Below are 27,216 nucleotides of genomic sequence, written 5' to 3'. Positions count from 1 at the left end.
TCTTTTTTTATGCTGTAATATACCCTGTGAGTTAATAGGTTCTGTGTGGGATTGTAGGGTGCTTCCTATGACCGTCCCATCTGCAAAGCAGATCTGTTCACTTATTTCTGTTACTGGCAGCTTAGGATAGATCCTTATATTTGTAAGAGCTACTTAAATGCCTTTTCAACAATATACTCTTAGAGTCATGGAGGCACAGATGTCACTGATAAAAAGAAATTGTTCCTGGGTTAAAATTCTGAACCTATTTTCTGTTAAAAATAATCTTGGTGATAGGGATTCATTCAAGATTAAGAATGTTACTTTATGTTCTAAGCAGCATATTCATGTTGAAAGCACAATCTCAAGATTTTAATATTTCGTTGTTCCATGTTGTTTTTAAGAGTTGTGTTTATTGTTGCTGAATAGGTAGTTTTGAAGTTAATAGCCATTCACACTTAGTACTTTGCCAATTAGACCCATGTTATTCCTTTCAATACCAATGGGTAGTTGGGCTTAAACATACCTTAGAAGTAGATCTCAACCTGAAATACAGTTGAAAAATCAATAATTTTTCTCTATGACTGTTCGAGAAAACAAGATTGACAGAACAGATATACCTGGATTAATTTTGCAAAAAGTTGTTAGGTAAATGGCCCTATTTTCTATTTGGTGTTGTTGCTTTTGCCACCAAATGCTTGTCTGCATTCACGTCATTGACGAAATTTTTCTTCACCTTACAGCTTATTCATTTCAATAAATGAATAGTTGCTTATTATGAGTAAGGCCTTTGGGGAATGCAGAGATGAGTAAGGCATGGCTGTAGAATGTAATTCACTGTTGTTTCCTAATCACCGTTAGACACTTGGTGAATATGTGTGTTGAATGATGTTATCACTTACAGTCCAGTGCAGGGCATAGACATGTATACATTTAACTGTTACATAAGGCACTGTAGTCTAAAATGCTAAAATAGAGCAGTGGCAATTTTGTCCCCCAATGGAATGTTTGGTCATATTTGGAGACAGTTCTGGTTACTGCAACTCAGTGAGTACTACTGGCATCTAGTGGGTAGAGGCCAAGGAAGCTGCTAAATATCCTACAGTACATACACAGCCTCCTACAACAAAGACTTACCTGACCCAAAATGTCAGTAGTGCTGAGGCTGAGAAACCCTGTAGCAGTAAGAACAACATGTATATTGTGAATGCAGGAATGAGGTTGATTGAGGATTAAAAAGAAAAAAGGCAGAAACTATAAAGAAGCAAATATCTTAATACATTTTAAGACATACTAAAATCATTTTATATGATTGACTATTGTTTTGAAAAACAAAACAGTAGTATCTGATAGCTATAGTATTTTTAAATTTTGTAAGTCAAACAACAGGTCTGTACCTGAGAAAGGAACTTAGCTTCCTTACCTGCAAAAAGGGGGATAGCATTGCTTTTATTCTACTGTTCACCTATTAGATGTTATTCTGTTTTATTTTTCTAGTGTTTGCATTAGGGTGTACAAGATAACTTTAACTTATTATAGTTTTTCTTCAAATAATATCACTTCATGTTTAATGTAGAAACCTAAGACAATATTTTTTCCATCTCCATCTCCCCCTGCCACATTCTTTATCCTATTTTGTCATACATTTTATCTGTGTCTATCTTAAACCTTCTAATTCATTGTTAATTTTAGTTTAAATAGTTATATCTTAACTGCTTAAAAGGGATTGAAAAATGAAGAATAACTTCTGATACCCTCATATTTACCATTTCAGGTATTTATTCCTTCATGTAAGATCCAGATTTCTATCTAGTATTGTTTTTCTTTGCCTGAAGAATTTCTTTCCACAGTTACTCTAGTGGCAGTCAACTGTTGGTGAATTTTCACAACCCTTATTCATCTGAATACATTTATTTTGCCTTAATTTTTGAAATATATTTTCATTGAGTATATCCAGGTTGATCTTTTTTATTTTCTTCTTAGTACTTTGAAGATCGTGCTCCATTGTCTTTTTTTCTGGTTCATACAGATGTGAAGTCTGTTGTCCTTGGTTACTCTCTATGTAACATGTACTTTTTTTTCCTGGTCACTTAATATGTTTTCTTTGTCGCCGGTTTTCAGCCATTTGGTTATGATTTGCCTTGGTATGGCTTTCTTTATGTGTATTCTTGGGGTTTGCTGAGCTTCCTTGGTTCTGTCAGTTTATGATTTTCATCAAATTTTGGAAGCTCTGGCTATTTTGCCTTCAAATACTATTTTTTTCTGCACCCTCTTCCCCAGTGCACATGAGCTCTCTCTCTCTCTCTCTCTCTCTCTCTCTCTCTCTCTCTCTTTGTGTCACTCACTTACTCTCTCTCTCTTCATGGGACTCCAGTTACTTTTTATGGTGGTTAAAAAGTCAGTTATCCTCTAGATTTGTTTTCAAGTTTCTTCTCTCCATGTTTCATTTTGGATAGGTTCTATTAATTGTCTGCAAGTTCACTGAACTTTTCTTACCTAGTTTTTAATCTGTTAATTGTATCCAGTATGCTTTTCCTTTTAGTATGGTATATTTTCATCTCTAAAAGTTGAATTTTGGTGTCTTTTGTATCTTCTCTTTCTCTCCTTATCATGATGATATTTTCCTCTCACTTCATGAGTGTATGGAATATATTTGTACTAGAGTTTTACCGTCATTTTTTTTCCTGCCATCATCACTGTTGTTTCTAAGTCTCCATTTATTGACTTTTTTCCTCCTGGTTATGGTTCATATTTTTTCTTCCTTTCCATGCTTGGTAATTTTTTATTGTATGCAGCCACTGAGTCTATTACTGTTGCTTGCTTAATTTATTATACTACTTAAATGTGTTGAATTTTGTTGGGGTGCACAGTTATTTGGAATCTGTTGAATTGTTTCAAGGCTTGCTTTTAGAATTTATTAATGCGGATTCATAACAGTTTTTAATGTAGTGCTGAATTATTGCCTCTACTAAGGCTACTTCTACTAAGGCTGCTACTTCTTCTAATGATAATGTATCATTGCCTGATATATTATAAGGTTTTTCTATTCGAATATATTGTGGTTCATCTAGGGCTCTCACTTACTTTCAGCTCTCCCACCAGCATGGTACCCTGTAAATTCTAGCCATCTTGGTCTCCCCAAATTGATCTCTGTCTAAAACTCAGTGAAACTGCCAGACTGTTTGGCTTTCCTGTCCCTGTGTTGTGACCTGGAAGTAGCTGGCAGGCTACCCTTCTCTCAGGGTTCACAGTCCTGTGTTGCCTGTTGTCTAATGTTTAAAGCCAATGTTTCATATATATTCTATCTGGTTTTCTTGTAGTTATATTCAACAGAATATTAGTTTTTAACACTTGGCCATTTGGCATTTGGTCAAAATGTGTATTTGGAGCATTTACTCCAAATACGATCTCAGATACTATAAAGTGGAAATTATTGGAAACATAAATATATTTTCACAAACTCATTAAATGTAGACCTATTCATTTAAATATTTAAAGGCATACTTTGCTCTTATTTTATGTTTTTCAGCCTACATCATGCTTTGAACTTTGTTCTTTAAATATGTTACTTTTTATCAACAGTTTGAATGCCTATTATGTAAAAATACAAATACATATGACACTTTTGTTCCTAGGGAACTTACAACAGGAGGGAAGTACGCAAACAGTGGTATCAGAGAATTAAACTATAAACCACTTAGGGAGCACAAAGGAGGTGGCTACTATTTGGGCAAGGAGGGATAAAGGAGAGATATGAGCCAAACCTTTAGGGAGGGAAGTTCTTGAACTAAGCGTGAATAGTAAGTAGCAGTTCAGCTGATGGAACAGAGAGGGTAGATTTGAGAGAATGACAGGTCAGGATTTGGCAATTTACTAGACATGGTAGTCTATAGGCATTGAGAGGAAGACCGGTTTCCAGCTTGACCTACTAGCTGGGTTTGGTTTAATGGCTCTTACTGAGATAGAGAATACAAGAAGAGATCATTTAGGGAGAAAGTTTTATTTACCTTTTGAACATACAAATTTTGGAGTAACAGATATTTAGTTGGAAGTGTCTAATAGGAAATTAGATATCCAGAACTGAAGAATAAATTAGGGAGTTATTTGCATAATTAAAACTAGAGGTAAGGATAAAATGTCCTTGAAAAACTAAATAAAATGAGACAAGAGGATAAGGATGAAGACTAGGAAATACTAGTATTTGAGTAACAAATTATGAAAGAATTTAGGAAAGGAAATTTATGTAGGTAAAGACAAGTTTTTCTCAACCAGAAGTTACATGTGGCACTTGTTAAAATTACAGATTCCTGTATTCCATGTAGACCTATTGAATTTGTGTCTTCTGATGTGGGAGTTGTGCGAGTTAGAAATAAGCTGATTTGTACATGTACTGAGGTTTGAGAACTAGTGTAGTAGAAGAGTCAAAGTACAGCAATATTGTTGATAGGCATTTCAGAGACTCTTTGGCGTGGTTAATTCTGATACAAAAAACATCACGTAATGGATGATGTCAACTCGAACATTTCTTAAGCCAGAGGAGATAAGGACAGACTTGGAAACTATTTTTTTAATTATGAAAGAATTTATGTTCATTCAGAAAAGTACAAAACTCCCCATTCATAGACACAAAATGAAACATCCATGATTGCATCTACCCAGATAAAACCAATGTCTGAACCCATCTAGTGTATGTCTTCTTTTATATTGCATATATAGATACACATATGTAGTTATGCAGATTTTTCACAAAATGAGGTAATGCTAAAATGCCGGAACCTGCCTTATTTTACTTAATGACCTACCATCTTCTCTTAGATAGATGACATTTTATAAAATTTAAAAGTCCTTGCCGGGCTCAGTGGCTCACGCCTATAATCCCAGCACTTTGGGAGGCTGAGGTGGGTGGATCACCTGAGGTCAGGAGTTAGAAACCAGCCTGGCCAACTTGGTGAAATCTTGTCTCTACTAAAAATACAAAAATTAGCTGGGCGCGGTGGTTGGCATCTGTAATCCCAGCTACTCGGGAGGCTGAGGCAGGAGAATTGATTGAACCCAGGAGGCAGAGGTTGCACACAGTGAGCTGAGCGTGCCATTGCACTCCAGCCTGGGTGACGGAGCGAGACTTCATCTCAAAAAAAAGAAAAGTCGTCCCACTTCTCATGGGTGACTGCTGTCATCAGTTTAATGTACCTCCTTCAAGTCATTTCCTGTGGATGCACAAATAGGTACATGTGTGTGTCAGAGTTGTATCTGTATATAATTTTTTCTTTCTTCTTTTTTTTTGAGACAGAATCTGGCTCTGTGGCCAGGTTGGGGTATAGTTGTACAATCTTGGCTCACTACAGTCTCCTCCTCCTGGGTTCTAGCAATTCTTGTGCTTCAGCCTCCCTAGTGGCCGTAATTATAGACACGTACCACCACCCCAGCTAATTTTTGTATTTTTAGTAGAGTTGGGGTTTGGTCATGTTGCCCAGGCTGGGCTTGAACTCCTGGCCTCCCAAAGTGCTGGGAGCCACTATGCTAGGCCAGTTTTTTTTTGTTTTTGTTTTTTTTTAAATTACAAGTGAGAGCATACTATTTACACCATTCTGCAACGTGCTCTTTCATGCCAGTATTGATCACTCTAACTCATTGTTTCCAATAGCTGAGTAATAATCATGTGAATTTATTTTAATTTATTTGAATTGATAAACTTCTAGGTTATTTTCAGCTTATTTCAGTGAATAGCCTTTCACATATCTTTGTGAATTTTGTGCAAGTGTATATGTAGGATAAATTTTAAGAAGTGAAATTGCATGATCAAAGGATATATGTATTTATTTAAAGTGCCCCATATCTCTGTTCTCTGCATTCTTTATAATTGTTTCTCTAATTGCTTTCATTTGTTTACTTTTGCATTTTGTGATTTTTCTTAAAATCTTGGTTTTCCATTGTTTTTAGCAATACCTATTCTGTTTTTTTTTTTGAGAATAGATTGTTGAGGTACTGTTAGATAATGTGAGCTACAGGAGTNTTTTTTTTTTTTTTTGAGAATATTGTTTTGAGGTACTGTTAGATAATGTGAGCTACAGGAGTATGATTGTATTTGTCTGGATTTTTTCTTTTTGTGCATATTATATGTTGTTTGTTTTTCAGTGTTTCTTCACAGATCCCATACTGAATTCCATTTGGTTTATTATTCAACCTTGAATAAGGGTGTTTTTTCTGGATCTGCTATTCAGGAAAATTGTGGGTAAAGTGAACTGGGGTAGCCAGCCCTGTCAAATCCCTCATGTTGCCTCAGAGCATGTTTCTCCTGCCTCTCCCTGCCCCTCTTTGAAACTGTTTCTTCTACCTTAGTGCTTGTTGTACCTGAGGGTAAGCAGCTCATTCAGATAGTTGATCCCATTTATTTGATGGTGAAGTCTCCTGTGAGTAAATGTTTATCTTTGCTTTGTTGATTTTAGTCAGCAGCTGCAAAGGTAATTGTTACCTGTCTCTTTTCTCCACTTCCCTTTCAGGCAAGGTTAGGAGTAGACTCAGAAAGTGATATAAGGTGTGCCATTCCTCTGTCCTGCAGTATTGCTTTTAATGGCTGCCATGGTATCACTGTGGGAATGAACTTAAGGTCATTTAATTACTCTCTTGTTTCTGGCATCTAAATTGCTGCTTCTTATTGTGAATCGTGATGAACCAGCCTATCAAACCTTTATGCACTGTAGAGGAGTGGCGAAGAGCCCTAGTTCTGGAGTTAGAAATTTAGAATTGAATCTCAGCTCTGCCATTTATTTACTGTGTGGGCCTGGGCAAATTGCTAAACTTCCCCTTGCCTCAGTTTTTCTCATTGTCAAACTGGGATCCCATTCTGTAGTCTTAAGGATAACATGAGATATTTACATAAACCTCTTAGCAAAACAGAGCACACGATGCATTATGAGCTCTTGCTAGTAAGCCGGATGCTCCAGGATCATTATTTGCTTTGATGAATTCCCAAAAGTAGAAATGCTGAGTCAAAGAGTAGAATATTTCAGGGTTTTGACATGCTAATATTATAGAACTGCCTGCATGTACCACTTTATGTAGGAAGTGACTTTGACAGTCTCTGGTTTCTTGGAACCGTTATGTTGGCTTCTATATTATGTTACATTTGAGAAAAGCCCATTTTCCTCTAAGGCTTTCTGGCAGTTGAGGAGAACACTGTAGGGAAGAAAGGAGAGTGAAGTGGCCTGGGACAAATAAAAGGACTCTCTTTTTGCTTTGACCACATACATTTTTGTACATAAGCCTTGTTTTGATAATTTTGGTCCACTTGATCATTTTGGTCCATAGGTAAATTTTAAGTCTTCTTTTGCCTGTGTTTTATAGTTTTCAAAGTACCTCCCATAAATTATTTCTCATTTGATTCTCACAGTAAACTTGTCCGGTAAATAAGGTATTATATATATTGAGGAAAAAGTTTCAGAGACATTGCAGTTTACCCAGAGGAAACAAAGCTAATAAGAGGCAGCACAGGAACACACATGATGCTCTTCTGGATTCTGAATATCACCCTTTACCGTGTGCTGATAGGAACTTCTTGTGTTAGGCTGAGACTTTCTCATGATGCTGCTTCCATTTCAGTAATTAATCAGATTTTATTATTAACCACTAGGGCTTAACGTAGTTCAGAATAGAATACCATCGCACTTCTTTGTCTAAAAATTAAAATGTAGAAATCTCTAAAGAAGTATGTGTGTGTTTGCGCACTCACATGTTATAGTCTTATCTCCATAGTGAAAGAATGTAAAATTTGAACTTCACTAAAATTTAGTTGTTTAAAAGTTTTGACAATGGGGCTACATTGAAGTTTGTTTTTGTATATAAATCTCCTCACAATGTAAATTTATGTTAATCAAATGTCTTGGAAGCCTCAACTAAGCAATTCATTTTTTTGTTTTTTTCAGAAACTGGGTCTTACTGTATTGCCTAGACTGGCCTTGAAGTCCTGGGCTCAAGCAATCCTCCCCACATCAGCCTGTTGAGTAGCTGGGACTAAAGGCATGTTCCATGGTTCCCGGCTTCAACTAGGCAATTCTTAATAAGACCAGATTGATTTTCTGAAAATACCTGAAACAGAATTTCTTAAATCTGTGTTTATTTGATTTTTTTAGAAAAGAATTTAGTTCCCCACTTCTACTCTTTACTGTGATAAAACTTTTTCCTTGGAAAGCTTTGAATGCAGGAGGATCATATCTTTCTTGTTTCTCCTGTATCCACAGCATCTAGCACAAGTAGATTTTAAAAGAATGGACAAGATATTGTGATCACATGCAGATATTGAGTGGTTAATACCTGGAGTGGATTTAAGTTCTCAAAGATATTAAAGCAACTTTAAAAAGTTAAGACAGTTTGAACATTTCTCCTGGAAGTTGTGTGTGTTAAGTACTATTAATCATTTGACTTGGATGTCTTCTGAAATTTTGTCATTGGTATGCTCTTAAGCTTCCTATATAAGGAATTTGTTTATCTAATTTGATAAGCGCAGATTTCTCATTAGTGCATTATGAAACCCTTCTGCCCAAGAAATAAGAATGTCATGAGGATTCACTATTGCCATAGAGATAAGAGTGACTTTTGGGAGGCAGGGAAGTTGGAATTCTTTTTGTGATACTTTCTACTTAAGCTTTTATTTTTAAAATGTTTTTGAAAAAACCTTGTTTTTCAAATCTTTCTCTTTTTGAGGCTTTGCAATAAAAAAGGGCAGTGAGATTGAATAGATAAGTGTGTAAACTATTTTATAATTTTGAACTAAAATATGAGATTTTTATAGTAATTTTTATCTTATTAAGATACCATTATTCATATATTTTCCAAATATTTTTGTTGGATTGCAAGTAAATTTGGTTGGGGGGCTCAGATTATTTTTGTTTTCATTTTTCTTTTAATGGCTGAGTTTAAAGAAATTAATTTAGCACAAAATACTTGCCTGAATTACTAAGATCCATAAATAAGTTGTTTTAATATGTTTTCTTTAGGAGCTTTGTGGATTACCTCTTCATTGATTATATACGACAACAAATAGTTATGGCGAGTTTCAGAAACAATCACATGAAGACTAAAGCATCTGTCAGAAAAGTAAGTTCACTGTATTAGGTTTCTTTTAGTGAAAGTCTTAATTAAAATGTTTTTTTTTAAAAGTCTTACATCTATGATGTTTTGTTTAAATGAATCTTACTTGAATTAATAACATTGAAATACTGCAAAGATTGGCATGTATGAAAATAGTGATACAAAGTCATGATCACAGTGATTTTATTTCCTAAAGATCACAGTGCCTCCTTCTCATTTTTTTCCTCTACACATAGATTTCCATCGCTTTTTTGCAATATAGACTGTCAGGTGTAAGCTTTCTTACATATCTTTAGCTTTACCATTCATTCATTCATTCATTCAGCAAATACACACTTGAGTTCTTATTATATGCTAGGCCCTATGTTAGATTTTGGGTAATCAGTAGTGAGCAAATGAAATACGATCCTTAATCTTTTCTTCCTTCTAGTCTAAGGAAGAACCCCCTGGCTTCCTGTCTTAAAACAATTTGGTTAACTTTCCAGTTTTTTGACATTTTTGTCTTTGCTAAAACTTTGGAGGCAATACCCATAAACAAAGAAGGGAAGAATAGAGCCTAGAGGATAATTAACAGTCTTTGTTATTTCTTTTTCTGGACTTCCATTTTCTGCATCACATGACACCATTGACCAATCCTTATATGTTAAGACAGTATTTGACTTTCACTGTAGTGTTTTTCTTGCTTTCCTTCTCTTTTATGGTAACTCCTGTCCCCTTTGCTGATCTTTCCAAATTCTAATTATCAGTGTTCCTATAAGCTTCTGGGTCTGCCATTCATTTATGTAGAGAGCTAAAAGATGTATAGGTTTGACTACTAACTCTAAGAGGATGGCTTCTAAATCTACAGGATGCTTGCAAAAGAGAACGTAAACTTATCCTTAAACAGTATGTTAATTATATTTTTAAGTAATATGCTCCATATGTTTTCAGGTAAATTACCTTTAAATTTAATAGGTCCACTTTTTAATTTGAAAAAGTACAATAAAAACTATTTTCTGTTTCTACTCTTTGTAAACTATAGTGTTTCTGTTATACTTTTTCAGATTAGCAACTAGACCCATAGCTTTAAATTGATTATGCTGCTTGTTTTAAACTAATGGTTATAACTATTAATATATATGAAATATAATAATGAACTGATTACCGTATTCCTCAAGAATGATATTACCTGACTTGAATATTTACCCATTCATTGCCAGAGATTCAGGGGTTAGGCAGCAGCTGAAATGTCATACTATTATTACCAGGTTTAGTGTCTTTTGTTATTCAACTCAATGTCCATATTAGTTACTCAGTAAAGATTTAATTTGAATTCACTTGAATTCTTGGAATCCCTTTTAGATAAAAGTATGTGAATCCAAATATAACATACTGTTTATATAAACAGTAATGTGCACACATACATCACCACCTACATCCTGATGCATCTTAATGACAGACACTTCCCTATTGGCTACTGTGGAAATTGAAAAATGTACTCGAATTCTTTAGATTTCACTTTAATTTACATTATATATAGAGATACATTAAATATTTGTTGGGAATTAATGTTGTGAAATCAAAAATAGCTATAGCTTCTACGCCATTAATTTTTTCTAACGTTTTATTATGAAAAATTCCAAGCATATAGAAAAATTAAAAGCATAGTACACACACAAATAAACCCATGTACCTACCACTCATATTCAACAGTAGTTAATAATTTGTCTTGTTTGCTTTGTGTCTGTGTATGTGTGTATTTACTTTCAGGCAGAACTATTTGCAAGTTATGATCATAACGTTTCTTCGCCCTGAACACTTCAGCATGCTTCTCCCAGGAATAACAGCATCTTCCCACATAATGCTAATACCATGATCACATCCAAGAAAAATAAATTCCCGTACGTCTAATACCCAGCCATACTCAGATTTCCTGTGTTACCTCCAAAATATCTTTATTACTTCACTCCTGCCCCTGTTTGGATCCAGTCTAGCCTCTTAGTCTCTTGATTGCCTTTGGCAGTTAGGACTTAGCATTTCTTTTGGTTTGAAGGAATTTTTCCTTTTTTTTTTTTTTTTTGCTAGCAATTCTGACATCTTGAATAGGCCAGACTAGTTTTCTTTTACTGTGTTCCACATCTAGATTTGTCTGGTTGTTTTCTCATATTGCTGTTTAATTTGATCCTCTCCCTTGTATATTTCATGTAAAGTAGAAGTTAGGCTTAAAGGTTTAATTGAATCAGGTTAAGCATTTTTAGCAAGAATACTTTATAGGGTGATGTGAGGACAGAATTTCAGATTTTCCTATGCTCCATGATACTATGATTGATTGGTTGACTAAGGTGATAACCCTGTTAGAATTGTCCATTGTAAAGTACATTTTCTGTTTTTCGGTTAGCACATAATGGCTGTGTGCAAATATCCTGTTTTTCCCAACAACCTTTGAGCTAATGCTTTTGGCATCCCTTGATTACCATTTCCTGAATTCATTATTTCATGGGAGTTGCAAGATGGTGATTTTCCTAATTCTATCATTCCCTTTACATTTATTAGCTGATACTCTTAAAGAAAGGCTTTCCTCGTTCATCTTAGATGAACTATAATATCTCCTACAGAGGCAGGGAAACTGCCTTTTAATTACCAGTTTTCAGATTAATGACATGGTGTCGTAGTCACTGCCAATAGTAGCAAGTGAGTTTATTTCCCCTCATTCATTCACTTACTTGTATTGCTCTGGACTTACAGATTTTTGCAATTGTATGTATTATAACCTTTATTTCTTTAGAGTCATTTATTCATTCACTCTTCTATTTATTTTAAGTTGCTCAATTGATACCTGAGATCCCCTCCAAGTAGGTGTCCATATCTTTTTGTCTCAGGCTTGTAACTTTGATTGCTTTTAAATTCTGTTTGTATCCTTTTGGTACAGGGCAACCAGTTTCACCTACTTCACCTTCCTCAGGCCTAATTGGCTATTTTTTTTTAAAGAACCCTGAATATCTTGGTATTTAGAAACCAAGATCTGGATACTAGGAGTTACCTTTGTACTTAAAGTGTCATGAGTTTATATTGACAGTTCACGTTCAGATTTCAATATTTTTTCCTGTTTTAATTTCCTGTTTCTAAATTAGTGTGAAAATCCCCATTCATTAAGGAAAACAAAATTGTTTAAGATATTGAATATTTTCAAGCCCACAGAAAAGTTGGGGAAAAAACCTAGTACAATGAACACCTCATATATTCTTCACTCAGATTCACCGTCTGTTAACATTTTGCCATACCCTCTGTCTCTCTCTGTGTGCCTACACCCACGTGCGCGCGCGTGCGCGCACAAACACACACACACACACACAATTTCCCTTTTGCAATTGTATGAGAGTAGGCTGCAGACATTATATTACTTCATCTCTAAGTATGTCAGTATCATTGCCACCTCTTAGAAAATCATTAATTCTGTAATGTCATCTAGCATGTGTTACAAACACAGATTTCCCTGTGTCTCAAGTATCCTTGTAACTTTTTCCTTCCCTCTCTTCTAGGATCCAGTCAAGGTTCACAGACTGTTTTTGGGCTTTCTGCATTCTAGACCATTCCAATAGTCTAAATTCTTTTCTCATGCAGCAAATCTTCAGAAAAGTCTAGGCCAGTTGTCTTATAGAATATTTTCATATTGGGGTTCATCTGTTTTTTCCTGTAGTTCCATTCAACAGGAAAACCTGAAGGGTGATGTTGTGTTCATTCCAGTCTATCAGATCTGAAGTCCATATTGTTGATGTTAGGCTTGACTAGGTGGTTAAGATAATAACCACCAGGTATCTCCAATATAAATGTGCATAATCTCTTTATGTTTAATACACTTAATAAGTAAACTATAGGGTGATCCTTTGAGACAGTATGAGTGTTCTTTTCCCCAACTTTTAACCCAGTAGATTTAGGATACATAGATAATCCTTTCCTAAATCAGTAATTACATTGGGAGTTTTCAAATGGGATTTTCTGAATTTGTCATTCTGTCCATACCAGTCAGCATTTTTAGGTAAAGAGCTCCTCTGACTTTTTCTCTTTTAATGAACTTACAGATTTTTTTTAAAATACGATAGTCATAATTCATTACCATTTTCATTCTTTTTGATTCCTAGTTGTCCCAAATTTGGCCAGTGGGAATTCTTTCAAGCTGGCTTCTGTGTTTTTTTTTTGAAGTGACCCTATTTGTCTTTGAGTGTTTCTTTGCATTGGCACAGTTAGATGTTCCAGGCTCACTTCTTACGTTCTCAGCCTCAGACCGGGAACCAGCCATTTCCCTAGGGCACTCTAGTTCTTTTTATTGGTGATATTTAGAGACCAAAAGCTGGGTGCTGGGTTTGCTCATTGCTGCTGATGGTCATTGTTTCTAAGACTTTTCAATGGAAAAGGTAGTACATGTATTCAGAGAATTACGAATTCATACTGACAGGTCAGATTTAAATTTAACAATACAGCTTTTTATTGTAAATTCTTTCAGTTCATATTTGTACCTCTTAAAGATTTCCGTTTACTAAGATTAGCAGCTGTTTGTTGAGTTCATCTAGTGTGAGCTTCTGAAATATGGGGAAACAAAGTGAGTGAAATACAGTCTGTGACTTCCATATTTGGTTTAATGGGTAGGAAAGACAAGCATATCTGAGTATACTAATTATAATATGTTTTTGTTTTTGAGATGGAATCTCTGTTGCTCAGGCTGGAGTGCAGTGACATGTTCTCAGCTCACCGCAACCTCTGCCTCCCAGGTTCAAGTGATTCCCCTTCCTCAGCCTCCTGAGTAGCTGGGATTACAGGTGCCCGTCACCATGCCCGGCTAATTTTTGTATTTTTAGTAGAGACAGGGTTTCGCCATGTTGGCTAGGCTGGTTTCCAACTCTTGACCTCAAGTGATCCATCCACCTCAGCCTCCCAAAGTGCTGAGATTACACAAGTGAGCCATTGCACCCGGCCAATAATTATAATATGTTTTGATGTGGATTAAATGACCTTAATGCACAATATACAGCAGGAACTTTGAGAGAGATTTATTAGGACTAAGGAATGGAAAAGTCTTCACAGGTCTTGGGATGGGTAGGGTTTCTACAGGGGAAGACTGGGAAGTAAGGACATTTCTGGTAGAAGAGCAGATTGACAAGTCAGTGGAAGGGGGATAAGGTAGAAGGAAATAAGTGTTCTGTTTATGTGCGACTATAATACTCATTATTTTCTTTATGTAACTTTTTCCTCCTTCTGTTCCTTATACTTGTGACAAACATCTCACCCTGAAATCTGGAATCCCCTCTCATTTTCATCAGACAGCTTCCTTAAAATCCATAGAAAACCTTATTTTGGATTACTGTCTTATTTTTCTGTCTTCAGCTTTGTTAAGGGAGTAATCACTGTTGTGCACCTTACCATAGCACCCACATCATCTCACTCAATCATATAAATTGTTGCTTCTGTTCTACCAGTGACTTGGAAATCAGATATGCAGTTAACTGTTAAGTTTTACTGTAAGGTAAGACTAAATGAACCTGGTGTGAGATCTCACATGATCTTCTAGTGAGTTGATGCCCAGGCTCTGGCATATGTATATTTTGGGCATGTGAGACTCTACCTAAACCTTTTCAGCTGAATGGAGCTTTTCTTCTCAGTGGAATTGAGTTCTGCATCCGGTATCAAAAGGTGCCAGTGAATATTAATTAGAGAATGAATGACTGTATAAAACATCTCCAGGATCTCTTACCCTTGTCTTAGAATGAAGTAAATTTAAAATATCTTTGTTTTTTTTCTCCTGCAGAGCTTCAGTGAAGATGTGTTCCAGTCTGTAAAATCATTATTGCAGAGCAAGAAGGAACTATGCAGTGTAACAGCAGAGGACTGTTTACAGCAGGATGAACATGCCAATTTAACTGAGGTTTAATATACTACTTTCTAACCCCTTCCTAATAATGCACAATGTATTTCCATGCACTGGAATGTAGGACTGTTTGATCTATTTTTAAAATGCCTAAAATCTCTGTGTTCTTACATGTATCAGAAGTACCTGCTTTATGGGCAGGAGAGGGGGGGAAAAAAAAAAAAAGAAGTACCTGTTTTAAATACTGGCTAAAATAATTTTCTTAATTGACAATGAACTCAAACAAATGAGCTTATTTAATTATATGCCGAGTACTAATTGGATATATAGCATTATATTAGATGATGCCTACTACATTCAGTAACTGGTACTTTAATATGAATTTTTCTACTCTGAAACAAATGAATGTTTCTTATGCTGATTTTTGGGGTTGTTTTCTTGAATGTTTAAATTCAGTGCTTTGCTTAAAAATAAAAAAGTAGTGATAAATTTATCTTTGAAATTAAGATATTTACTCTGTTACTTGAGGATAAGATAATATATCTTGCTCATCTGTTTCTCTGCTGCATTCAGTGTTTCAAATCTTTGTTTCAATTTGTTACTATAAAAGGAGTAAGATTTTTTCTTTCTTTTTTTTTTTTTTTTATTTTCAAATGAGGTTTCTAATAAAATTGTGGTTACAGATAGATGCTTCTGGACTTATGATGGAGTTACATCCTGATAAATCCATTGTTCATCAGAAATACTCTAAGTTGAAAATGTATTTAAGACCTCATATATCTATCATAAAGTTGAAAAATCACAAGTCCAACCATCATAAGTGGGGGACTGTATATATTTTCTTTTGGGTGAATGATTTAATATTCCTTGAGAAATTATCTATTTGATGTCATCTCATAGGAAGTTGAGCATATGTTTTAGGCCTGTACTGTTCTGCTGCCTGAACCCCTTCTTTTTGTATCTGCTTAATTTCACTATTTTCTTTGCTAACCTTTTTCGCTTTACTTTAGTAAAACTAAGCCACTCTTAATCTACTTGGTTTTTTCCAAATAAACAGTGGCAGAACACAACATACCTAATACATATGCCCATCTTCTATGAAATGATGTCCTTTGCCCTGCCCTCCAGCAGTTATCCAGTTCGGATAGCTTGCAGTGCTTGGAAAAGCCTACATTCCCTGGTGAGGCCTTTCTTGACCAATGGGAAATATAAAACTCCCCTGGCATTTTCAAAATCTTATGCCAATTTATTTTCTCTTCTGTATTCAGTAAAGGAAACTTGAAAGAATAGATGGAATTTCTGTCCCACTTTAGGGTGTGCAAATCTCTGAGTAGCTTTTCAAATAAAGGAAGGAAATTAGTTACTTGCCTGTCTATTTGTTATTGAGTGCTTGTTATGTGCTAGGCACTTTCCTCTACGTTATCCAGTTAACTTCACAACTGTGGAAGGGAAGTTGTATTGCCTTAAGTTTTATAGATAAGGAGACAGGCTCCTAGAGGTTAACAATTTACCTAGATGCCTGGAAGTTAACTGTAACACTTATGTGAAGTAACAGCCACAATTAATCAGAATAAAAATCTCAGAGTAATTTAAGATTCTGACTTGCTTTTAAATCATCAGAAATAGACTGAAAATATATTCAGTGTTCCTACATATTCTGAAAATACTATTTTCCCCATATTCTTGATAATTGATTATTAATATTGCTATCATTTACGTATAAATTTTTTTAGCCACAGTGCTTGCTTAGTGAACAGTTTACAACAGTCTTCAAAGGGAAAAAATGTCTTACTATGATGCCAAATACGTAGGGTATGTAAATGTAAAAAATAACACTTTTTCAGGTCATAAAAGTAGTATGTGTATGTATTTTTTCTTTTCTTTTTTTTTTTTTTTTTTNTTTTTTTGAGACAGAATCTTGTTCTGTTGCCCAGGCTGGAGTGCAGTGGCATGATCTCGGCTCACTGCAGCCTCCACCTCCAGGATTCAAATGATTCTGCTGTCTCAGCCTCTTGAGTAATGAGGACTGTAGTTGTGCACCACCCTGCCTGGCTAATTTTTTATATTTTTAGTAAAGACGAGATATCACCATGTTGGCCAGGCTGGTCTCGAACTCCTGGCCTAAAGTGATTCGTCCGCCTCAGACCCCCAAAGTCCTGGGATTACAGACATGAGCCGCTCGCTGCACCTGGTCAGTATATATCCTTTGCAGAAAAATAAGAAATACTGAAAGTGGAACAAAGAAAGTGACTATCATTCATCTTATGACTTAGGAAAAAGCACAGAGGGGAAAAGAGTGGGGAAAAAAATAGCTCCATCATCCAGAGTTAATCACTGCTTATAGTTTGGTGTATTGCCTTCAGGATTATTTTCCATACATATGTTTTTAAAAATAAGGTTGAAATTGTATGCATGCTGTAAGTCATTTTTCTGTAACTTGTCCTTTTTACTTAAAATGTGACAGTTCTGCATACATTAGATACTCTTTAGAAAGTCTGTTTATATAAACTTCTGCAGAGTAATCTCTACATAAGGATATTGAAGGAAATAAATGATGGTATCACAGAGTCAATGAGGAAGTAGCCTCTGGGCTCTACCCTGGGAAGGCCTCTCTGAGGAGGTAACACTTACATCAAAATTTGAAGAATGAGGAGGAGCACACATGTAACCATCCAAGGAAGAGAGATCCAGATTGAGGGCACAACTGTGAAGTCCTTAGGCAGGAATGTACAGGGTATGTTTCAGACACAGAAAGGGGGCTCGTGTGTAAGTGAAAATGGTAGAAGGCTGAAGGTGTTAGGTAACCCCACTTAGGATTTTGCCCTGGGAAGCATGGAAGAGTTTGGATAGGGAAGTGGCATGGTAATGGGGCCAGGTGGGAGAGGATTGTAGTAGTATAGGTAAGAAGGGTGGCCAGGGAATGGAGAGAAGTGGTTGTATTTGAAATATGTTTTGGGGTTAGAATTGATTGAACTTGCTAATGAGGGAGATATCATGAGGTTCAAGAACTGCATTTTGGAGCCCAATCTTTGGTGAAAAATATTTTGGGGTCATCTTTGAAAAAAATCCTTTTTAAGGCAGTCAGCATTTTAATGCTTTGCTTTTTTCCTGTTTCTCAGCTCTGTCACCAGTCTGAAAGATTTAAAAATTCAAATTAATGGAGATTTATTTGTTCTTTACTCAGGTCACATTTCTGGGTTTTAATGAGGAGACAGATGCTGCTCATATACAGGTATGGTCAATGTTAGTATTTTTACTGAGCATTCTTGTCATGGAAATCAGCTTTAGGTTTGACCACAAAAATCATTTATCTGAGAAGGATGCAAACTGCAGGCTTTTTCTCCATTCTGTGCATAATATAGAATGTATGACTTGTTTGTTTATTTCTACAGCTTTCATAATTTTGCCCTTAACAGTAAAAATTCTCATGTAGTTAAGATTGAGTTAAACTTAAAAGGTAAGATTTGAAAAATTAACAATTAGCCAATTCAAAAATTTGGCCTGTTTAATTTAGGCAATTATTAACAGAGGAACTGATGTTTGAGATTGGGATCAGCAAAGCAAAGCTTCACAGTTACATAAACAGTGGTTGAAGTTCCTGTAGATGTGATAGGCATGCTTTTCTTTTTCTCTCATGCTGCTTCTTAAAAATGTGTGATTTCTACATATTTTCTTTTGTGGCAGTAAAGTGTCTCCTTATAGAGGAGGAAATAACATTTTTTAGTTATTTCTGATTAATGCGTATCAGGTGATTATGGACAAAAACTCTGCTGCATGTTTTGATTGTGGCGTTGCTTGAAGGAAAAAATTTGGACAGAAGGAACAAGAGAGGATATATCCTTGAGAACATACATAGCTGGAAAGAGAAATGTTCCAAGATATTTCTTTAATATTTTTCTTCACCTTTAGGAGTTACTGATAAAACCATGTTTATAAAGGAAAGTACTCTACAAAGGGTCAAAGACCTGAATAATTCTTTAGCTGGGTAAAATATTTGCGTTTAAAGGGCAAACAAGAAAAAATGAAAGCTATTTTCTTTTCCTTTAATCTTCATAAAATTTCAGTTAAAGTCTAATACGATACCTTGGAGAGGAAAGACAGAAAAATTGATTATATTGTACAGAGTTAAAACTTAAGCTTTTAGGATGTACGTTCTCTAACAAAAAATTTTATATGAAAAATTTCATAAAGTTAAGGACGTTAGTTAACATTGCTAAAAACTGTTAAATGCTTAATTGTCATGGATATGTTAGGTACCCTGTAAAATTTTTTCTACAGCTTGATATTAATACATTCGAAAGGCTACAGGGATAGCCAGTATTAAATAATATGAGTATATTTTATTTTTCAATTTTTGAAATATTGTGAATAATAAACTATATATGTTAACTCTTATGAACCAGGAAATTTACTAGTAGTAGACTTTATAATTTTTTGATAGGTTCCACATTATAGGAACCTTAATAAAAGTATTACTCTAGAGTGTAACTTACTATTATTATTTTAATTAGGATTTAGCTGCAGTTTCTTTGGAACTTCCAGATCTTCTGAATTCACTCCACTTCTGCAGTCTAAATGAAAATGAAATTATTTGTATGAGGAATATAAATAAACCATCAGATATAAGCAGTGATCCTCTAAATCAGGTAACTTTTGTAGATAATTTCTAATGAGTTTTTTAGGGCAAGTTTTACTATATATTTGATGAAGACGAATAAAGTTTCAAATGGTTGTATGACATTTCTTTCTTTAAAATGGTATCTCAAGGACATGATTCATAAGAAATTAACTCATGAAGCATTGACATCTCTGAAGGATACAGTAATTTTGATCATATCTTATAAATTATATTTTTCAGCTGTGAAGTTCTGTAGATGGTATGCAAGTATACATTAATTTTTTTCTGAAAATTTATTATTTCTGGATTTCTTTAACTACTTATACCTTTGTGTAAGCTATAGTGACTTGTCCCTATTATGGGCAGTTTCAAATAATTTATGTAGATGTTATGTTTTAGAGAATGTACTTCAGTTCATTTTCTGGTTTAAAAAAATTCCATGTAAAGTGGACATCTGATGATGTGTTCTTTATAAATAAAAATGTTACCATTTCTTATAGGTGGTTAGTTTTATAGTATGCAGCATTTAGTTCTTTACCAAGTATGATTTTGTTGATAATGCATCAGAGAAAATGCTTTGCATTCTAAGAGGTAAGACATATACAATTGAACTCTTAAGTTTAAAATTGAATTACTTATTTTAGGTTTAAAAAACTGCCGTGTTGTTCTTTATAAAGTCTGCCAACAAAACTAGAGCTGCTTCTCTCGTTTCCTTGGTTATATTCTTTATTCATATTTACTTTGCTTTATTTGCTAGGATATAAGAGGTGATTAGCTGTTATATTTGATTTCTAGTTTTTTGAATAAATAATTTCATCAATATTTACTGGAAAGAAATAGTATGCGGGGGAATCTGGTGACTTGTATTTTTAAAGCTATAAACATTGTAAGTTGTAATAAAAGGAGTAGACTTTTAAAAATTATGATAGGAAGGAAGATGGCATCATGCTTGAAGCTACAGGAAAATGGGATTAAAAATAAAAGAAAATAGAACCTGGTTGCTGCCCCCAAACAGTTTATAATACAGTTAATGAGAGAGGCAAATGATTAAGGAAAATCACAGGACTGTACAGTAGTACAGGAAAACATAATTGCTCAAAGCAGTGGATAGATAGTAAGTTTTATAACATTTCAGGAGACTAGGCTAGGTAGAATTTGGATACCTGGATAAAACAAGATGGGAGAAAAAAGGACTGGAAAGTGAAAAATGTAGAGAAAGAATGAAGAAGTAAACATTACAAATCCAAGGAGCTTTTCAGGATGCATGAATTTCTTGTTTGTTTTTTCTCTGAGATTGTCTTATATCTAGGCTTCATGATATGTTTTGTATTTGAAATTAAAATTGTTTTTTCATTATTTTTTATCTTTCCCAAGAGTCATCGTTCTGGAATGCTTTGTGTCATGAGAGTGTCACATACATTACCAAGGCTTAGGATTGATTTTATCTTTAGTCTCCTAAGTAAATATGCTACTGGTATAAGGTATACCTTGGACACATTCTTGCATCAGAAGCACCAACTTGAGACCACTGATGAAGATGATGATGATACTAACCAGTCTGTGTCATCCATAGAGGATGACTTTGTCACTGCTTTTGAGCACTTAGAAGAGGAAGAGACTTCAAAGCTATATAACAATGGTTTGTTTCTTGTTAGACTTTTCCCTAAAATAGGAAATTAAGTTTTTCAGTTTTGAAAATTTTAAGGTTGACTTGTTCAATTGAAATTTATGTTGAGATTTGATCCAATTTAAACCTTTTAACCTTTTTTCTGATTACCTGAGGAAATTCCTTATGATTTTTAAGTTCATTGTTACCTGGTTTTCAGTTTTGCTTATTTCAGGTTTTCTTATTTAGTTGGTACTGTTCACGCACTGGTTACGTCAGTAAGTGTCTGGAACATTCCCAGGTTCAAATTTCAGAAGAGTTAGCTGACAGAGTCTCCACAGTAATTTTCTAACATGCATGATAGCATGCAAAACATTCCATAGACCAGGTATTCCTAGACATAGAGTAAACTGAAATTATTATATAAAAGTATATTTACTTTAGAATGTTACTTGGGTAAATCTTCCTGTTAAACAATACAGTTTAGAAGACACACATGAATATTATATGCTTAAAGTCAGTTTATTCCATAGATTTAAATTAATTTCTGAAAAGTTTTGTTCAAGAATAATTTTTCATTTCTTTCTTTTCCTATAGGAATGAACATTACTGTGCTAAGGAGCCAGTGTGATGCTGCTTCCCAGACGGTTACTGGTCATCATTTAGAAGCCCATGATTTAAAGATTCTCATTAGCTCTGGGCAGCAGAAGTCATTGGCTAAATCCTCAGCTTCCTCAATGAATGTTCTGGGACAGAAAGAACTGCCTTCTGTGAAAACTTCAGTCACAACATCAATTTCAGAGCCTTGGACCCAAAGGAGTTTCTATAGGTCATCCAATGCATCAGATAAAGACAGTGATTTACAGAAAACATTTTTTTCTCCTTCTCCTGCCTACTCATCTGAATCAGAATGTTCAAGTCCAAGTCCTGTTATTTTCTTAGATGAAGAGGGATATCAAAAAAGCTTAAAAGCAAAACTTGAGCTGCCTAAAATTCCTGTGATGAAAGATGATATTGAAGATTCAGACTCAGAAGTAAGTGAATTTTTTGATAGTTTTGATCAGTTTGATGAACTAGAACAAACTTTAGAGACTTGCCTGTTTAACAAAGATCCCGTCATCAGGAAGTCTTCGCAGAAGAAAGGGCACAAACATGGAAAATCATGTATGAATCCTCAAAAATTCAAGTTTGATCGTCCAGCTCTCCCAGCTAATGTTAGAAAGCCAACTCCTCGTAAACCAGAATCTCCATATGGTAACCTGTGTGACGCTCCAGATTCTCCTCGCCCAGTGAAGGCATCAGGGGAAGATAGTGGTTTATTTAGCCCTATTCGATCCTCTGCTTTTAGTCCTCTTGGAGGCTGTACTCCAGCTGAATGTTTTTGCCAAACAGATATTGGTGGAGATAGGATTCCTGAAAATCATGATTCTGTTTATTACACCTATGAAGATTATGCAAATAGCATTTCATGTGAAGTACTAGACTCAGTTCTTTGTACCCAGCATACTAATGCTCTATCAAATATTGATAGTATTAAACATGGAGAAAATAAAACTGTAACTTTTAAGCATGGAAACCTTGATCAAAAAAATAAATCTAAAAATAAATCCTTAGTGATTAAAGATAGCATTCAAAAATTTGCAGCAGATCTTTTGGAAAAAAGTTTTGGCAGTGCATTTAAAGACTTACAGAAAGGAGTCTCTTCATGTACCAATGCGTTGTGCCACTTAGCCATCAAATTGACATCATCTGTTTTTCAGATGGCATTTAATGAGCTGAGAATGCAGTGTGCATTTTCACTAAAAGAACGTGCCATTAGTAGCCTGGCTAACTTTTTGGTGAGTGAAGCTTTATCAAATGCCTTAAAAGATTTACAGTATGTAAAGAAGCAGATATTCACAAACACAGTTGCTAGGTTTGCTGCGGATCTCGCTGAAGAGCTTGTTTTTGAAGGCATCATGGAAGTGTGTCAGTTTTCATATCCTCAAACGCCTGCATCTCCACAGTGTGGATCATTTGACTTTGAAGACAAAGTAGTGAAGTCGTATGCAAAAGATTTGTCTGAATCTGTAATACAGGAAGCGTTCATTGAGCTATCACAAGTTGATGTGACCTTTACAACAAAGGCAGCAGTTAGTGTCTCTACGGATAATATCAAGTATGTGAGTGCAGAAAGTGTAGTGCCATCGACACAGGCCGTCACATTTTCCCCTTCTTTTCACAATCAAGCAATTATGGTGACAAAACCAGTGCAGGAATATAAAAAGGAATTCACAGTGCAGCAGGCCTTGTTTTGTACTTCTGGAATTGTTACTTCTATACCAGTGCCCTTGGCAGGAAGTGCCCTTCTCCCATATCATATTTCATCTACTGCATGTCAGGCAAAGGCTCTTCTGTCGTCTGGTGATAGTAATTCAAATGGTGATTCCACCCAAGTGCATATTGCCACAAAAAACAGAGAAGAAAAAGCGGCTTGTCTCAGAAATATTTGTTTACCTTCAGAACACAATCCAGGTAACCAGAATGATTTTAAACCAACTAATGATGATATTGAAATGCAAAGTTCCTCAAAATTACGAAGTGATCCTGCAATTAGCAACTTTTCTGCAGCAATGGTGCATACAATAGTAAATGAAACTTTACAGTCAATGACATCATTGGAAGTTACAAAAATGGTTGATGAGCATACAGATTATTTAACTAAATCAGTAAAGGGGAAAACCCCTTCATTTTCCCACTGTGATCAAGCAGTGCTGGAATGCAGTGAAGCTAGCAGCAATAAGAACATGTTTGCTGACCAGTTATCTAAATCTATTATTAAACATTCCATAGATAAAAGCAAATCAGTGATCCCAAATGTGGATAAAAATGCAGTATACAAGGAAGGCTTGCCTGCTCCTGGAGAAGAATCACAGTTGACACTGGAAAAGTCTCCCAAATTTTCTGAGTCTCACAATCACTTAACTCACTGCTCACTTCCAGCTGGAAAGGATTGTGTTACAGAATGTAAAGGTTCTGTGGCTCATGGATCTTCCCTAGAGACGCTGCCATCTTGTCCAGCTGTGACAGGTCAGAAACCTGACTTGAAGGAACTTGATAAGGATCAAACACTGAAAAAGCATAACTTGAATAATACATCACTTGAGCCCTTGTCTTTTGGACAGGAAAACACTTTCCCTCATTCACATACTTTCTCATCTACAGCACTTACCTGTGTAGATGGTTTGCATGTGGAAGATAAACAGAAAGTCAGGGACAGAAATATAATACCTGATACTCCTCCATCAACTCCTTTAGTACCATCCCAGGCTAGTTCTGAATGGGATATCAAGAAGTTAACCAAAAAGCTCAAGGGAGAATTAGCCAAAGAGTTTGCACCTGCTACACCACCGTCTACTCCGCACAACTCATCTGTTGGTAGTTTGTCTGAGAATGAACAAAATACCATAGAAAAAGAAGAGTTCATGTTGAAACTCATGCGATCTCTTTCTGAAGAAGTTGAGAGTAGTGAAAGTGGAGAGCTCCCAGAAGTGGATGTGAAGTCAGAGCACTCGGGGAAGAAGGTTCAGTTTGCAGAAGCATTAGCTACACACATCCTTTCTCTTGCAACTGAAATGGCAGCTTCCCATTTACATAGTAAAATAATTCAAGAACCCAAGGTTAAAAGCCCCTGCTTAAATGTGCAAAGTCAAAGAAGTATCTCGCCTACTTTTTTAAATCCCTCAGATGAAAATTTGAAAATATTATGCAATTTTGCCAGTGATATGGCAGCAGAAGTCATTACAGAAGCTGAGAAAATCACAAAAGTCCGAAGTTGTATGCTTTTCAAGCAAAAGAAGAACAGTTGTTATGTTGATGGTGACCAAGATTATAAAGTAGAAGAGAAGTTAGATTTGGAGGTGGTAGCACACCCAAGAGAAGTGGATCCGTTTATTCTTTCATTACCACCAAGTTCTTGTATGTCAGGTCTCACATATAAGTATCCCAGCTGTGAAAGTGTGACAGATGAATATGCAGGTCACATTATCCAGATACTAAAACAGGAAGGTGGTAATAGTGAGTTGATAATGGATCAGTATGCAAATCGACTTGCCTACCGATCTGTTAAATCAGGATTACAGGAAGCAGCTAAGACAACCAAAGTGAAGTGCAACTCAAGAATGTTCCCTGTGCCAAGCTCACAAGTGAAAGCAAACAAGGAACTATTAATGTTTTCAAATAAAGAGCATCACCAAGAAGCAGATAAAAAAAGACAAAGTAAAAGAAATGAAGGTTACTTTTGCAAAAATCAACCTTTCGAAAGGACCCAGGATCCATGTAGAAATGAGTGCTCTGAACTGTATACTTTTTCAACTTCTCTTGCTCACAGCATAACAAAAGATGCTACAGAAGAGCTGACAGCCTCTCTAGTTGGCCTACCAAAATCCTTAACAGATTCTTGCTTGTTTGAAAAATCTGGATGTGAGGGAGATAATGAGTGTCATGTTAAACCAGAATTGCCTAAGTCTCTTCAGCCTCCCTCACGAAATCACAGGTTTTACCACAGCACTGGCAGCTTAAATGGATATGGTTGTGGAGAGAATGTTGTTCAAGCTATAGAACAGTACGCCAAAAAAGTAGTGGATGACACTCTAGAGCTAACTCTGGGATCTACAGTGTTCCAAGTGTCTGAGACCACAAAATCAGCAGACGGCGTCACTTATGCAGAAAAGTTGTCACCTCTTATAGGTCAAACTTGCAGATATTGTGACCTTAAAGAACTTCACAATTGCACTGGAAATTCATCTCAGCACTTTTTCAGACAGGGTTCTCTCCCTAGTAGTAAGCTAGCTTCGAATCCAAAATTTAGCAGCTGCTCTCCGAAATCTAGGATTTTTCATCTCGATGTCCCTCAGATTCATGTAAATCTTGATAAAAAGGCAGTGCTCGCTGAGAAGATAGTTGCTGAAGCCATTGAAAAAGCTGAGCGAGAGCTGAGCAGTACTAGCCTGGCAGCCGACAGTGGGATCGGACAGGAGGGTGCCAGCTTTGCTGAAAGCCTTGCAACAGAAATCATGACAGCAGCTGTCACAAATGTTGGACATGCTGTTAGCAGGTGAGTTTCACATTTCTTTTGGTCATTAACAATAAATGAAAAGTTAAATGTGATCCTGTGTCTTAGGTCCTGTTCAGAAAGTTATTATTTTTAACCCTACATAAACAAAAATTTTCCCTATTGCGTTTATGTATTGTTTCATATCCTGCACATGACTTGTATGTATTTTGGTCTCCTGATCCCTTTTGAGGGAAGGTGTTATCCATTTACATAGTTGGAAGATGAGGGTTGGAGAAGATAACCACCTTGTCCAAGTTCATAGAGCTATGAAGTAGGTAAAGTTGAATTAAATAGCTGGAGAATTTTATATAGTAGTCTCCTCTTATTCTCAGTTTTGCTTTCCTCAATCTGAAAATATTAAATGGAAAATTCCAGAAGTAAATGATTCATAAGTTTTAAGTTGCATGTTCTGAGTAGTGTGATGAAGTCTCATGCCGTCTCACTCACGATGTGAGTTACCCCTTTGTCCAGTGTATCCACACTGCATGTGCTGTCCACCTGTTAGTCACTTAGAAGGCACCTCTGTTATCAGATCCACAAACCTAGTATGTACAGGGCTTGATGCTCTCTGCAGTTTCAGGCATCCACTGGACATCTAAGATCATATCCCCGATGGATAAAGGGAGACTATTCTGTAGCAAATATAGAGTATTACCATATTAGTTTACTATTCTGAGATTAAATTTTTGTATACCTTTCTTCATTCACAAAAATAAGTTTTCTTATAAAGACCATGGTTTAATCAAACTGCCCTGGGGAAGAAAGTGAAAATTCTTTATATACTTAACAGCATTTCTCTTGATCAGTTCACAGTCTAAGGGACATTTCTTTCTGACAGTCCTACAGTGTCCTGTTTTTTAGTAGCTGTCTCTTGTGCTCAGTGATTCTTTTTTTGAGATGGAATCTTGCTCTGTTGCCCAGGCTGTAGTGCAGTGGCACAATCTCAGCTCACTGCAACCTTTGCTTCCCGAGTTCAAGTGTTTCTCATGTCT

General features: G+C 35.6%; 1 protein-coding gene across 4 annotated transcripts in view; it reads left to right on the top strand.

Moving 5' to 3' along the window:
• The window catches only part of AKAP11 (A-kinase anchoring protein 11), a 49,411-nt gene that overhangs the window by 5,220 nt on the left and 16,975 nt on the right, over nt 1-27,216 (top strand). For 3 of the 4 annotated variants that reach the window (XM_017536125.2, XM_017536124.2, XM_017536126.2), the window contains exons 2-7: nt 8,973-9,072; nt 14,846-14,962; nt 18,090-18,137; nt 19,417-19,551; nt 20,898-21,162; nt 21,727-26,224. In XM_017536125.2, the coding sequence (XP_017391614.1) occupies nt 9,022-9,072; nt 14,846-14,962; nt 18,090-18,137; nt 19,417-19,551; nt 20,898-21,162; nt 21,727-26,224 (5,114 nt within the window). In that variant the 5' untranslated portion in view covers nt 8,973-9,021. Of the gene's footprint in view, nt 1-8,972; nt 9,073-14,845; nt 14,963-18,083; nt 18,138-19,416; nt 19,552-20,897; nt 21,163-21,726; nt 26,225-27,216 lie in introns of those variants that run through there. The other variant, XM_037741184.1, reaches the window with a different exon arrangement.

The sequence above is a fragment of the Cebus imitator genome, unplaced genomic scaffold (genome assembly GCF_001604975.1).
Source record: "Cebus imitator isolate Cc_AM_T3 unplaced genomic scaffold, Cebus_imitator-1.0 Scaffold96, whole genome shotgun sequence".
In the NCBI taxonomy this organism is placed as follows: Eukaryota; Metazoa; Chordata; class Mammalia; order Primates; family Cebidae; genus Cebus; species Cebus imitator.
The sequence above is the reverse complement of the archived record's forward strand: the minus strand, read 5'-3'. Positions and strand labels throughout refer to the sequence as shown.